This window comes from Gavia stellata, chromosome 1, assembly GCF_030936135.1.
Source record: "Gavia stellata isolate bGavSte3 chromosome 1, bGavSte3.hap2, whole genome shotgun sequence".
Lineage (NCBI taxonomy): Eukaryota > Metazoa > Chordata > Aves > Gaviiformes > Gaviidae > Gavia > Gavia stellata.
In genome coordinates this window covers 126,517,858-126,533,636 of record NC_082594.1, presented here as the reverse complement: position 1 = coordinate 126,533,636, position 15,779 = coordinate 126,517,858, and the positions used below count along the sequence as shown (strand labels likewise).

Here is a 15,779-nt window from a genome sequence, read left to right as displayed (position 1 = left end):
AAGGTTGTTCCAGGGTTAGTGCAGTTCGTTACTGTGTTTGTTAGGTAACGAGTAGATGTAGCTGGTCAAATTTTGCCCAACAGGAAATCGTTCACTTTGTGCAACTCTGGTACGGACATGCACACAGATACAAGCTAAGTGGAGAACCATAACAGGAAAACCTGATCCATATGACTGCAGAATGAAGAAGAACAAAGCAGCATGGAAAGACTGGAAAGCCAGAAAGAAGAACGGAAGGGTTATTGAGAGTGCCACGTTATTGGCACTTAGCTTAGCAGCTCACTAAGATCCCGGTGCAGCTACATGCAGCTTCTCAGGACACCTAGGTTGGGAGACAAATTAGAAATGAATAAACCCTAATGATTCACAGAGGTGGGGCAGCACGGGGAGACTGACCACAGCTAGCTCCCAAAGGGTACGAAACAGCACTTCCAAAATGAGCAATAACGCTACCAACCTAAGAAGAATGCAGGCAGCACGAGGAGGACACAACAGCTAGCATCCCTTATCCTCCACGTCTTCACAGAGATTCCCTGACAGACCTCTCGGACACAAGCATCTTGGTGCCTGAGTGCTGGTCTGACTCATCCATTTTGGTGATTGTGAGGATGTGGATATGGAAGTGTCAGTGAATGAGAAGTTTTAAAATAGTCACTGTTGCCTCCCAGAACATTTTACCCTGACACTTACAACAGTGTAGAAACAGACGCTGCAGAAACAAGCATTGCAAGGTCTCAATGTTACCATCATAAGGTACAGTCCTCTTGAAAGAAGCACAAAACATTTGTTTCATGAGAATTCCCCGCCCTTTAAGATAGGCAGACCTCCTACCTCACGCTGTATATCCAGGACACACTCTCCAAGTTTCCCGGTGCTGTATCAACACTAACAATCATAAGGTACTTCTTGGAGTGAGGACGTTAGTCCTGTATTTTATGTAGTTTCTGTGGCTGAATTATTCGCCATAATCTCTGTTTAAAGACAACAGTAAAGCACTCTTCGCACCATTTCTTTAGGATCCTGGGGAACAGAAACGTAGTTACTGCAACGTAGTGGGTAAGGCTGGAACAGTAGAAAGGACTCTCACACCATTGTGTAGCTGCCCAAGGAGACAGGGATGCACAGGCAACGCTGACAGGGAAGCTAAAAGCTCTTTATACTCGATGGTAAAGTGATTCTGATGTGAGATATTAAAAACTTAAAACATTAAAGAAATGGTGAAGAAGAACAAACTGCAGATTAATCCTTAATTGTTTCAAGGCCAGCAACTTTAACCATAGTATTTTTTTAAGCTTAATTCAGGTAGTAGAGCTGTTATGGGGAGAGGGATGGGCTTTAACACTTCCAGGTCTATTATGGCATTCTTTTGACGCAAATTATTTGGACCCCTGCTCCGTGACAGGATCCTACTCCTAGGTGAGTCACTGTCCTCCATCAGGCTGCTAGGTCAAGTTTTCAGGAGACATCTTCTTGAGCACTACACTCAAGGTCTCTGGTACACCACCTCTGTCACACATTGAGGAGCCAGTGTAATGAATAATAAAATTTTTTTATTGTTGCTTTGTAATATAAAATGAATAAATCCAGGATTCCAAAGTAAGGGGCATAAAAAAACCACAGTAAGAGGAATGTGAAAAACTAAGTCTTATTTTAAAACAAGGAGCCGCAAGAACCTTTTCTAAATGCCTTTTCCTGCGATACCTGTCTTCCACAGCTCCATCTCACGCTGACATTTGTGTAGCCTGCTATTTGACCAGTGTTACGACGGTTGGAAAGAATGGTACATTCATTATCATCCACATGCTAGTGCGGGAGTGAAATCTTAGTCCATACAGGTGAAAGGGTACAGAGTCAAAACAACCCTCTATAGCAGGACATGGATTAAACATTTTCTTTTCTTTCTGGCGCTAATGTCACAGACTGGGACTCCTGAGGCAGGGGTTTTCAAGGCCAGGCCGAGGTGAAGGGCCTCCTCCTGGCCCAGAGAACATTCTGCACTGCAGGCAGCCTGAGAGAGAAGTACGTGTACAGTCCCTTGTGCCACTGAACACAGCCACGCTTCCAGTCAGTTCTTTTCAGGGACACAGATGCTGGCAACGGCCCCAAGGAACAGTGTATTAGACTGAGGTGGGATCTCTCATCAAGGAGCTGCATGATGGGACAACCACACCACTAGGATTTGCTAGAAAAATAATTACCTGTAATATCCGTTGGGTGTGGAATGAGAGTCCCAAACAGCTGCTGAGCCTCCAGACAGCTGGATTAATTTTAAGTATAAGCCTTGCTTCTTCTTCAATCACAAATTCAATAATTCTGTCCTTCCACATGGAAAACCAACAGTGAGTAACTGAAAACAAAGCTATCCATACTGGTCTTGTGGGCTGTTCAGGGTCCTCCATACCCCAAGAATGCACCAAGCCAATTAACTGAAAGAGACATTTGAATAAGATCTTCCTTCCCTGCCAGGAAGAGAGATCTTCAAATGTCTCCTTCAATCCCCCCCAGGAAGAAAGGCATTTTACTACTAACAGGTCCAGGTGTGTCCTGTGTGTCTACCTTACACAGTCCCACTGGATAAGGATGTAGCCTGCAAGCTCCTCTATCCTCTCTGAATTCACTGGCCTGGCTTTGCATTTGCTGGGCCTTGAAGCGCCTGCCTGAAGACAAGCTTTTTCAGCTGATCCAGTTTATTGTCTCTTAAGGCATCCTGTATGGCACTGAAGAAACTGAAGTAGTGCTGGAAGTTGTGCATCATGAGCAGGACACCGGCCAACAGCTCATTGGTCACAAGGAGGTGATGGACGTAGGCGCGAGTATGCCTCTGACAACAGTAACAGGTGCATCCTTCCAGCAAAGGACCAAAATCATCTTGGTATCTAAGGAGGAAGCAATGTTGGATAACATCAAAGGTAAGAAGACCAATTCAAGCAATAAAGAGTATCCAATTACTACATAGCCTTTTGCAGGGACCTGAGCCTTGAAGTCCTGAGGGCCTGAATCCAGCTGCTGTAAGGTGTGTTGACATCTAAGACCAGCACCAATGGCACGAAGGACTTCAAATATCATGCTAGAACTCACTACAGAGCCAAAAGGCCGCACATCTAACTCGGAGGATGACTTTGACTACATCACAGCTAACAGCAGAGAGAGGCCTTATTTGTGCCTTCCCTGACAGAAAAGCTGCAGCGCAAGACACACCTCACTAGCTATCACACAGTCTATGAAGGAGGAAGCTATCAGAAACAAGGACGTACTGACTCCACTATTCACAAAACAGTATTCCGCTCTACTGTGAGGAGCACCATTCTCACAAAGCGGAGAGAGGATTGAGCAAAGCAACACAGTTGTCTACTCAAACAGCCTAGCAGTAGCTGCAGAAAAGGGAAGGAAGGACAGGTGGTAACACTGGCCAAAGTTTTTGTGAAGTATCCAGAAATTGCAGAATTGCTTTGCAGCTGCCTAAACTGAGTCAAAAAGTGGAGGCTCTCCATAGTTTAAATAAAATCTAGCATCTCAAGATGACCCAAATTAGATGCGGAAGACCAAAATGATCCCCAGACAACCTTTGTCAACCTACCGTCTTTCAGTTGGAACATAGTTATGAGCACAGTATGTCTGCTGGATAAATAATCAGAAAATCCCTGGTTTTAGGTCAGGCAAAAGACAGCACTTTCAGCCATACACTGTTGCCTTGTTATCAAGCTAGAACACTTGTCCCAGCACTCTACATTCAATGTCCAGAAATACTGTCTTCAACACCTTCGTGTTTTATGAAGTCTCCCATCCAGCTACTGACCACATGCAATTAGATACAGAGGACAAAAGCATCATATTTAGTCATACAGCTGCAAACTCATGTACCTTTTGTCCTTCAGAAATATCTCAAATGGTGTCATTTCTGGGTCAGCTTTGGAGATTTCATCCTGGTCTTCTTCAGCACCATTCTTCTCCAGGTCCTGGGCCCCATTTTGTTTTAAAACTGTTATAAATAAGAAGACAACAGCCTTTTATGAACGGATAGCAAGGGCAGAGAAAGGGTAGCAACCTTACAGTAGGTATTTCTGCTACTCTCTTGCCAGATGAAAACTCCTGCCACAAGTTTCCACCTCTTTCCTATAGTAAGCAACTATTTTTCTTTAATTGCATAGGTTAGTTAACACAAATATGATTTTAGATGATTAAAACAGCAAGAGACAAGTGAAAACTAATCTACTAAACCTAATGAAGAGTTAGGGCTGAAATAACAGTATAACTTTTTGCTGCTCTACTGAGCTGAATTCTTAATAAAATGTCAAAAATATTTCCAGTCTGAACTGCATGCTGAATAGAATGCAATCACCTGAACAAATTGATTTTATTGAGATTTTGTTAGAGTAGACAGGCAACTCATCTGCATTCGATCATTCTACTTGCCATGCTGCCATCAGGCTCAGAGATTTAGGTGCTTTTTTTTTTTTTTTGAACAACTGAAATCAAAAGAAGCTGGTAGCACTAATGCAAAAAACGTAGATTCCACATCTGCCTTTTCAGCAGTCTATCTTAAAAATAAAATAATCACCCCATAATTTTGTAGGTTTGCATTTTTAGGTTTATTCTTGAGCAGGAAATGTATCTGGAAACATCAATATTACTGTTCGCAAAATCCATGTCTACTGAGTGTTAAACAGACACAGAACAAAGAGATTGTCCTTATTCTTAAAATCATAAGATTCTGGGTAAGGTGAGACAAGGTAAAGAACAACAAATAAAGAGAAGGGTTAAAAAAATAGCAACAAGCACAAAAAACCAAGATGTTCTGTTCTATTCAGCTGGTTTTGAATTATCCAGGCATGAAAAGCTGATAGGTTCTACCCAGGAGGAAAAAAGTAAAACATTTTTCTATATTAAAAACATTTAATAGGCCAAAACAAAACAGCTGCTTGAAACACATTTGATAGATGCTGTAATGGGTTATACACATGCTCCCATCTCACAGCGTAATGAGGTAATGAGTTACGAACATCTCCTTTTTGTTTTGATACGAACTGGTGAATGCAAGGACAGAGAGAAAAGCTGCCCAAAGAAACGGGATCCCTAACTTTTGTCAGCTAGAAAGAAGGAACTTCAAAAATATATTATTAAAACACACACATATTCAGTTAATTCTAGAGATCAAGTATCTTAGATCTCCACTTAACAGGTCCAGCCTTCACTGCTAACAGTAACAGAAAATTTGCCAATGGTGTCGAACAATAACCCCTCTATTCAGTAAGAGTTTAAGAAATAACTTGAGCGTACTTTGGCTAATAAGACATTCAGATCCTAGGTTGAGGCCTCAAATTCGCCTCCATAGGTTTCACACCAAAATACCCCACCTTCAAAAGCAACACTTGACAGTAGAATCCCAGTTTTTCCAGTGGCTACTGCACTTATTTCAGGAACAAAAACCTCAAATACAGATTCCTCCAAAGCATGAATTATGCTTGCCACAATACTGGCTGATACAGTAAAAATTATAATGACCATCAAGAAGCCTACCTGCTGCTTCAGTATCTGTATGGCAGTCGTAACTGAAAACCAAGGCGCAGCCTCGCTCTGTCACTTGGTAAGGAAAGAAGCTCTCAAAAATGTCCACTCCCCTTTCAATGCACTCAAGAACCTCATCTGGTTTGCCTACACCATGGATGATTCTGTAAGAGACACACAAGAAGACAAATTGAGAATATTCTGAGGTACCTGAAGGAAAAGACATACGTGCAGAATGTGTAGCTTATCCCTGCAACTGCTAACCAGAAGGCAAGTGGATGCAACAGTCATCACTCAGAATCCTGTGTGCTTCCATTTCCCCACCTCCAACCTATCCAGTACATGGCAGGCTTCTCTTTATCCGCTATTTGGAAGACAGCAATAACCCCTCATTTACTGCTGAAAAACCTCATTCTGTTAATTACGTTGGAGGCGATTTGGTTTCTTTCACACACACCTAACTACACTTAGATTCAAAATTCACCTAACATCTATGCCGTAGAACAGATATTTTCCTTAGTCATGTTCGTGCCCCAGGGAACTACCAGTTTCCAGACACACAGACCCTTTTGGCTAGTAACTGTTTAGGAGACAGTCTAAAAAGACTTGATCAAGAGCAGCAGAGACAGCAGTAGATGGCTGATCAAAGATACAAGTCCTTCAGGTGACAGACACATCATACAGCACTTGGAGAACTGCCTGGAGGAGAACGCACTAATAAGCAACATCACTGGAAAGAGAAAAAGTTCCTTGCTTTATTCTTCCCTCCTCTTTACACTCTACCTGCTCAAATGATTCAGCCAAAAACCTGGGCTGGAACAGCTCCTGGGACATGGCATTAAGAGCCAGGAAGAGCCCAGCTGGATTGCCATCAATGGTAATAAAGATCCTACTGTTAGCCAAATTTAGCTGGCAGCTTCCCTGAGGGTGGGTGAAGCAGAAGAGAATAGAGCAGTGCCTGCTCTCCTGCAGGTGCATGGCTGGGCTGACAGCAGTAGAAGCTAATGTAGGGCAATGATTAAACAGATAATTAGGAAAATACACAGGGGCTGATAAATGAAGTCACAAGGTGCCATTTTTAGTCACTTTTCTAAGTACTCCAATTAAATTGATGAGCACAGAATAAGGACGGGAGAAGTTTACAGCATGAGTGTCTTATGTTTCAGGCTCTCAGGGCAGGGAGAAAATGATACCCAATAGTTAAAACAGTAGCTCTGCATATATTATCAAAACCCTTGCTAAAACTTATCTTCGCACAGGTAAGGGCAAACATTCATTCTTGCAAGGGTTCTGATGCTATTGAAAAGGAAAATAACTTTTACCAAGAGACTTCAGCATCTTTAGGTACATGAAAGGACTTTAAAGAGTACATTCGTAAGATCATTTCACCATCACACAAAAAGCAGTCGCTTCTTGGGCGAAGCACCGAAAGTGTTTGTCTTCTGGAGAATTTCATAGTGGGGTAGAACACAGCTGCAAAACAACTTCTCTAGCCAGAATGGCAAGGGTGGTTCAGGAAAGCAGGATTGTCTGAAATTCCCTTGACATACTTACAAGACCCCCTAGGGCTAACCAGCTTTCTTCCTACAAAGAGGTCAGAAACACTTGTCTTAACCAGACAAGCAAACTATTTGATAGATGAGGCAGATGCACTGGTAGCCACTAAGGTTAGCTGAGCAGATTGGACTCTAATGCTCCCAGGGGATCTTTTTAAGTAGCTCAACCAGACAGGATGGGAACAACACAGCAAGCCTTCTAATTGCCAGGAAAATTCAAACCCCAGGCACCGCTAAGCATGAACAAGCTGCAACACCAGACACATGCTTTGGCATTTAATTTCCTTTGCAACACCGTTAGGTCAGAGCAATGCTCAGCTAGCAGAGAGCAGCACAGCTACAGAAAGACAACGGGGCCTGAGTCACACTCTTCAGGAAACAATGAAAAAAGCACCCATACTACTTCTGTTGCAACTGCTCTTGTAAGAGCAACCCATGAAAATTCCAGCAAGCTCAACCCAATGCTAAGAAACCCCTACACTTCTGAAACACTAGCAAATATTAGCACGCATTTTCTGGAAGTCTTTAGTTACTGTTAGTCATTTAGAGGAGTCAAGCCATGCTGACACTCCGGTCCAGTCTCCGGCATGGATCTGATGGGCATAACTAACAACTCAGAATACACAACGATCCCCACACTATGCCAGTCCAAGCGGAAAATACAATTGTTCTGGGCCAGGCTGTACCACCTCTGGCAGTTTACAGGCTCAGGGCCTCAGGTACTACTAGGTCAGAGCTGGCTGCCATAAGATCATGTAAGCACTGGCTGGTTCTGTCAGCACCCCTCTCTGTTGTCTTCCAGTTCAGACCAGAGGGAACTGGAAACACGACAGTTTTTCTGAGAAGAGGTCCCTGTAAAATAGGTTGATAATAACATTCTTGTTCAAGCTGAACTTCAAGTAAACCATGGCCTCAGAGGCCAAATGCAAGCAGCCCAGACATATCCTACCTGTAATTCTTCCTAAAAAAAGTAAAGACGACTTGAACTAAAATCTTGATTATTCTCCAAATGTGGGGAACACTCAAACCCACAGCGTGAGCACAGCTTGCTGCTAGTTGCAGCTAAAAATTGAAACAAGGGTTGAAGACTGCAGCCTGACGGTGGTAGAATTTATGCAGCCTGACACACACACAAAGCTGTGCAATACAGTGATTATTTCCTACAGTGATATGGCACAGCAGCCTGTAGACACTCCTCATAATAGGACAGATGGACTTCTTGGGATGTTGCCCACACAACTTACCTTGGTTTATCCTCTGGCAGCTCTGCTGTGACAGAAGCTATCAGTTTCAACTTGGTCTCCTTGGCCATGGCACTTCCCTGGAAGCCATCTAGCAGAAAGCCACCCACAGGTCGCTTGGCAGTCTCCCTGGCTGATCTGAGCCTCTCTTCCAAGATATCTCCACCTTCAATTGCCCCAAACATTACACTTCCTTGTAGTTCCTGGCCCAGGAGAAAGCTACAAGTGTTAGAGCGTGCTCTGCCAAAGACATGCAAGACATCTCACAGTCCAGACTCCACAGGTATCTGCTACTTAAGCCTCGCATTCCCAAGAACTTGCCAGAGCCGCGGTGTTTCATCCTGTGTAAGACTATTCCCCACACAACACTGTGAAGTCCAAGTGTAAAGTAGAAATGGGATTAGGAGAGACAAGATTCTGCTCCTTACCTTGACACTAACTCACGGAGAATTTTGGTGCCATTCTTCCCACCTCCCTATAGAAGGCAATAACCACAGATCATCTCTGTACACAGCTTTTATAGCTGGCCCCTCAGCACTACATGTCTCAGTGCAGAATACAAAGCAGGTGCCATTATCCTGGCTGTCAGACACCAGATGTCACAATGAATTGCCTTCCAGGGGATACCAATATCTCCTGTCACGCATTTTCCTTTGTGCTACAGACTCAGATAGTATGTCCCCTTTCACCAAAAGAGGGGGGGAAGTTTCAAAGCTGCTGGAAGAAATAAAGAATCGCAGTGGCAAATTCTAGCAAGTCCTCCCTCACTTGGAACTGAGGGGACTTTGGAGCAAAAAGATGGGTTTTCTCAATCTGAATGAGAAGATCCTACCTTGCCCAGGTATATAGCATGAAGGTAAGAGAAAGAAATGTACTACAGTCCGAAAGTGGAAAAAAAAAAAATAAAAAAAAAATTAGAAAAGAAGTTCTCCTCAACTAGTAGAGATGGGTATCCTGGTGCAGGAGGCAAGTTTTTAAAAGAAAAGAGTGTCAGAAGGAAAACCCACTGTGCTACTGGTTATACCTCGCCCAGGACTGTCACCTGGGCATTCTCTGATACATTTGCGTGACACGATTTCCTACTAAATCACATCCTGGGACTGGCCCCAGATGTAGCACAGACCAAAAAGCAGCTGCGGTGCTACTGCCCCAATATTTTGGGGAACTTACCGGTGATTCTTCTAGCAGCTGAAGGCATACATCCAGGAAGGAAAGCGACCTATCCACAGACTTCTTGGCCCTTTTTCTACCAACTTCCCCAGAAATGGTGTCTCCATCAGAGATGCACTGGAACCAGTCTGGCTGGATGGCCCGCTGTATGTCCATGAACTTGGAAGGTGTCACTTCCATGCGCCCTGAGTTTCCCCACAGGGACACTGTCTGTCAAGGAAGAACAGGGATGAACGTTAGTTGCAAAGGTTAACAGATCTTAAGCGTCAAAGGAGAGAAGGAATTGGTCTGGTGAAACACCGGATAGTGGAATGACTCTTCATAGATAGGTTCTCCAGGAGCATGGCTCAGATAATCAGCTCCACTTGGCACAATGAATGAAAGGAGATAAATGACTGAATTGGGATTTCTGGGATACTCTTTGGTGAAACCATCACACTCAATGCAGTGACTTCTCCACATGTTTGGAAGTCTCTGAGATAAAGCAGCTGGCCTATCATCACACAAAATAGTGGCAGAATTGGAAAAAAAAATAAAAATAAGAAAAGATTTAATTCCCATCAAACTTATGTTGTCATCTCATGAAAAGCAGCAAAGGCTGTGATGGGAAATACAGCTCACTAGTTTTCTTTACACAATGCAAAACCAAGAAACTATTTCCTCTTCCGAGCAGTGAATTCATACCACCCATGTGAATATACGCGTATATATAAACCACACAGACACACTGGGAAGAATACAAAAGGTTGTTAGGCAATTTAATCTTAGAATCCAATGTTATTTTAGGTCCCAAATCCAGCCACTTAGGAAGGGACTGAAATACCAAGCACAAAAAAATACACTGCTTTCAAACCGAGCCAACATAAGAAATGGCAGGGGCTCATTCGGATTTCACACACAGTCTTCTCAGTCTCTTCACATGCTTTCCATTCTGTGTGTGCGTATGGGCCCCCATCTTCCCTCATTACTCCATGCTACCCTCAAAAGATTTTAAAGCAAGACAAAAGCACCTGCACAGAGAGGTTATGTTACCTGAACACCTCTGGGCTAGCAGATGTCACCATTCAATTCACTAAACATTCAGATTCACAAAATGTTGCTGCAGTCACTGCAACTACGCATGCTACCACGTTTCATCCTATTCTGCAGAACCTGTAATTAAGCTGTGAGTGCAGCGTGGCAGTTGCTTTTGCTGTATTATTGTTAGACTTGCGACACTGCTGCTCGAAAATTTTAAAGGGGTATTCAGATAGGTTAAGTATTGGGCTCAAGCCCTTTAGAAGTTAGTTCTTTTCATCAGCAACTCCATTAGTGCTTTTTTAAAGGAGGAACGGGTTTCAGCTATCAGAAATAGCTTATAGCTTTGTGGGGACTTTTTGGGGCTTGAGGGTTTAATCACATTCTCCTAACCTATGCCAGACAGACAGATTAAGCAGTGCAGTTCTCACGCATACTAATTCACAAATTGAATTTGATCAGCTGATTCAGAAAAATATGAGAACAATTGTTTTTTTTTCTCTGGTCTCCACAAAAACCAAAAGGCTTGCACAAATACACCACATGTGTGTTGTCCGTCCATCCATCCCTCCTTTTTACTTTTGGCCTCATCAGCCAATTTCACTAAATTTGAGTAACAAAGAAACAGACAGAAGTCTCCAAAGTAATAACACTTTTGTAAATTTCCCATTTAAAAAAAAAAAAAAGCAACTCCAAAGGAGGGAGATCTGAAATTAGTATCTGCAGAATAACTGGAATGCAGCAGCTCTACGTTGTTCTGCAGCAGCATGTTGGCCTGTTAGTACCTGCTGCCTCTTATGCGAGACCATCAAGGAACAGCTGGTGAAGGCAGGCGGAGGAAAGTCAGAACTGTTTCTGCCGAAGGGCACAGAATGTAATCAAGTCTAGTTACCTTCATTCTGCTCTCCAGAGGGAAAAAAGCTGCTTTAATAAATAAAATACCCATGCGGCTTAGAGAACTGAGCGTTACCCAATGATTATTTAAATCCAGCCTGCGTCGGGGTTTCTGGCACAGAATCTAGAGCTTTCTGTCCCATCGCTTTCAAAAAGCTTTCATAAGTATTTGTCAGCACAGATCCAGCTGCAGAAGGCCTTGCAACAAGGTGACAAAAATCTTCACCAGCTTAAAAAAAAAAAAAAAGCCAAATCAAACCAGCAACACCCAGGCTTAGATCGCTGCTGTCACCTCATAGCTGCATAACAGTGAGACAAGCTTCAATTCCTTCCCTGCAGAGAGACCGGACTCAGCCTGGTTCCCAGCACCAAAGAATATACACCGATAGCTGAATGGCAGTAGTTATCCTCTGTCGTTTGGTGACCTTTCACCAAATGTGACCGTACCCAAACTGACCATATCTGAGCAGGTGCCAAGAGTGGCCCTTCCAGGCCAAAGCTGTGGCAGGCAGCAGGTAGTGTGTGGACTGCACGGGGAATGTGTGTGCCTGTGGGATGGAACGGGCAAACATCCACAGCACTATGCACTGCTGGATTGCTGAGCCACCTTCCTGCAGAAATACTAAGCTCTTCCCCTTTGTGGGCCTGTAGCAGACTGTAAACACACACGTAGGGGAACAGGTTTATTGCTTATCAGTGGCATCATCGTAAACTTGTACAGCATATAAGCTAAAACACATGTATTTTCTTGTACTACTATATTAACCGCAAGAGCATGGGAGTCCAGAGCTCTCCTTTTTATCTGAACCGCCACATAACTCTTCAGGAACTGCTCAAGGAACGCACTACCGAGTAAGAAAATGTCCAGCTTTATTTAGTTGGAGGTATGAGCATGTAAATGACATTCCTCTTTGTGCAAAGATGTATTTTTCTATAAAGCATAAAAAAAAGAATCTCGTAGTTATCTAAGCACACACACACAGATGAGGGGTGGACTGGCAGCTTTCTTTTGGGAACTTTAGGTGGACCCTTTCAAGTCTACAGTTACTGTACCTTGTTAGTGTTGTAGCCAGATGGACAGGGAGTGACCGGGTCATGAAGGGAGCAGTACAGCACCGCGTCTGGCATACCTGGGAACAGAGCGACAGACACAGAGTAGAGTTTCATGAACGAAAACAAAGCTAATGCAAAGATGTGGTTTGTAAATCTGCAAAAAGGAACAGGGCATTCTGCCACACACGAGTATATCCATTCTCACAAAGAAAATATTGTTCGTTTGATCTCAGCACCAAAGGCAGCAGACTTTTTCCCCAGCTTTACTAGCTGCAGGGAGGAGAGTGCAGCATCAGGACAAACCACCAAATGATACCCTTTGGTTCTGCAGCCTACATAGCTCCTTTGAGATTTATTTATGTTTCTTCTTGAATAATACTCCTGCTACTAAAATTTGCCAGACCAAACAGCTGCCTCACTTGACCACTCAACTGATACACTGGAGACATCTGACATTCGACACAATCTGAACTGAGCAACAACCTCAAGCCTAGAACTTTTAAGGAAGGACAACGTGTTGCGAGAGAACAGATCAGCTACACAAATGAGAAATTTATCATCCCTGCCAGACTGGAGCTTTCAAATGTCAGAAAGCTAGACAGTATGTGTCAATGACGTACAGTTTTCTCTTCACAGATAGTCACTGAAATTGGTGAAGCCTCCAAGAAGTTTCAGATAAAGAGATTTTAAATTTTTCTTGAAGGAAAAAGTTGTCCCAAAGCAGTCGAAGTTTATTGAAAGTTGGGTGCAAACTTCCTTTGGAAATCCAAGCCATAACTTTGCTTATGTAATGAAACGCATGTCAAAAATTTTGATGCGCTTTTTTTAAAAAAAAAAAGCTTGGTCTCTGTCTATAGGACAAAAATGCTTAAACATTTTTAAAAGTTATAATAATTTACATTATTTTATACGCTCATAACGTATGGCGCAACTGGCACATACAAAACATTCATAAAAATACCTCAGCTTTGATACAAGCATTAGCAACTCAAAAGTTTTTCTTGCAAAGTCCGTTAGATTCCATATACAAAGAACTGTCTGCAAATTATAGAAATGAAAGACATGCCATCACTTCAACAGGATTCACCCTATAGCCAGTGTAGCCTGAGATACACAGACAAACAAAGCATCCCAGAGAAGCTTGTTGACTGGCCGATCATCCTCCAGTTCTCTGAGCTACCTCCCCAGATATAAATACAGGCTATGATGCAGATATTCACACAAGATGCTAACCCTGCATTCACTGTGCATTCAGGTTCCTTCACCACATGAGCCTGACAACAGCGATCTTGGCTGCATAACGCATGTGGTCAGGCCTTTACTGATCTGTTACAACCAGAGGAAAAACCGAGGACAGCCACAAACGCAGGATCTGCTGCTTTACTCATTCTTATCAGCAAGGTGTTTAAAGATTTCATTCAGGAACTACTCCAAGAACAAAGTATGGGGACTGATGAAGATCACAAAGGCTTGGTGCAGTATGTGAGGGCTATGGCAACATTGACTGGTTTGCATTTGACTATCCATAAGAAAAATTGAGTTTATTCCTAAAACTGACTCTTTAACGTAGAAAAATGGAAGGAGAATACAGGGAGCAAGTACAGTCCAAATGCTAAACTGACAGGAACAAAGAACAGGGGAAAACCGAGCTTCTCCACCTGCTTCTTTAGTTCCTCAAAGCTCCTGCAAATCCAGTTTGGGTCCTTCCCCTAACATATTCTCAGAACAGGAATAGCTCGGAGGCAGAAGTGCCCACCAGCTGAGACTGATCTGATGTGGGGTGCTTTGCCTGTTTGTTCATACTGGATGAAGATTTCCTGTTGGAAATCTTTAGATGAACCCAACTATGTTTTGAGAATCGAAAAAGCCAGCTTGAGCAGATAGATACTCTCAGGAAATGTATTTGAAGAGCTGTATGGGGAAGGCCATTTTAATGAGATTTTCTAGGCCTCCTCGTCAAAACAAGTCAGAAATCGCATCTGGCAAGATTCATTTGCAGAGGTGACTGGGGGCTACAGTAAAACCTCTCTCAGTTTTAGCCTCAACTTTCGGGCTAAGCCCATCCCAGTCAGTGCAGAAGCCCCCAAGGAGAAGGCTGGGTGCAGAAAAAGAGAAATAAAGCAAAACTACTTATTTTCGTAGCCTGTTTGAAGGATCTCTGGCCATACTAGTGACAACATACTATTTCAAGTCTTCCTTAGTGCCACTTCGAGTGAGAAAATGCCTAAATGTGGAAAGCCTATGCCTACATCTTTTCTGCCTACTGTACTGCCTAAAAACGCACCAGCAGGATCCACCTGCATTATCTCTCCAGACATACAAGCAAACACACACGCTTTACCTATAAATTTTGCAGCTCCTTCTTTATATTCTTCCAGGACGTCATGAAGTTCTGCCCTGCATCCAGATACAGAAACACATTAACTAAGCAAACAACTGTCAAGAAAGATCGGTGGTTTCATAACTAAGGTTTCTGTTCCCATACTTACACGTTGTCTGAACTTGTTTTAGGCACGGATAGTTGCCGTGCAGCTATCAGCAAAGTAGATGGAACTAAATGCCAGAGACACAGAGCTCAGGAATCACAGCTTATAAACCTGGACACTCATAATTCTATGGCAAAAGGGGAGAGCTTTTGCCCGCACTGAGCAGTGACCACTGACTGGCTGGAGAGCATGAAGTCACGCTGTGACTTTCTGGGTAGCATTACTAAGGTGCATCGCTCAACAACTACACAAGCTAGGGAGGGGAGAGCTTCTAACAAGCTTGATGATGTTGATCTTCCCTTTCAGTTGCCACTTACCTAAGCAGTTTGGAGAGTTGGCTGCTTCTAAAGCTGGGAAGATGGCTGTGAAGTCGCTAAGAGGGGTTTGGCCAGAACACGCTGGGAAATTCTGCAGCCCTCTCCATCCCTCACCTTTACCTGCCTCCTGCCGAGTCACTGCAGGAGGGGGGAAGCAACAAAGGGGCAACCGACTCCCACACGCGGCCTCGCACCCGGGGAAGCGCGAAGCCCGCCCGCCCCCAGCAGCGCCGCGGGGCCTCGCTGCGCCCCGCAGCCACCCCGGCCGCGGTACTCACAGGGCGGGCAGGGTGAGCTGGGCCACGGCGGGGACGCCGCCGACCGCCTGCAGGGTCTCGCGGGTGAGGTGGGGCGCCGAGCCGGTCCGCGTGTAGAGCAGGCAGCCCGGCAGCGCCAGGGCGACGGCCCCGCTCCTGCCCAGGCCCGCCAGCGTCCCCAGCCGCCCGCCGCCCGCTCCGCACAGCTTCAGCTTCATGGTCGGCCCGGGAGCGCGTTACCGGCGCGGGCCTCCCCGCTTCCCCTCACCCGCCCCAATCGCCT

General features: G+C 44.1%; 1 protein-coding gene across 1 annotated transcript; it reads right to left on the bottom strand.

The window, feature by feature from the left end:
* Positions 1-1,573: 1,573 nt before the first annotated feature.
* On the bottom strand, positions 1,574-15,714 carry QTRT2 (queuine tRNA-ribosyltransferase accessory subunit 2). The gene is made up of 8 exons (XM_059821371.1): positions 15,518-15,714; positions 14,778-14,833; positions 12,437-12,513; positions 9,473-9,682; positions 8,306-8,505; positions 5,518-5,669; positions 3,862-3,979; positions 1,574-2,876 (listed from the first exon to the last, which is right to left on the bottom strand). Exons 1-8 carry the CDS (start codon positions 15,712-15,714, stop codon positions 2,615-2,617), a joined length of 1,272 nt encoding a protein of 423 aa, XP_059677354.1. The 3' UTR covers positions 1,574-2,614.
* Between the last annotated feature and the right edge of the window lie 65 nt (positions 15,715-15,779).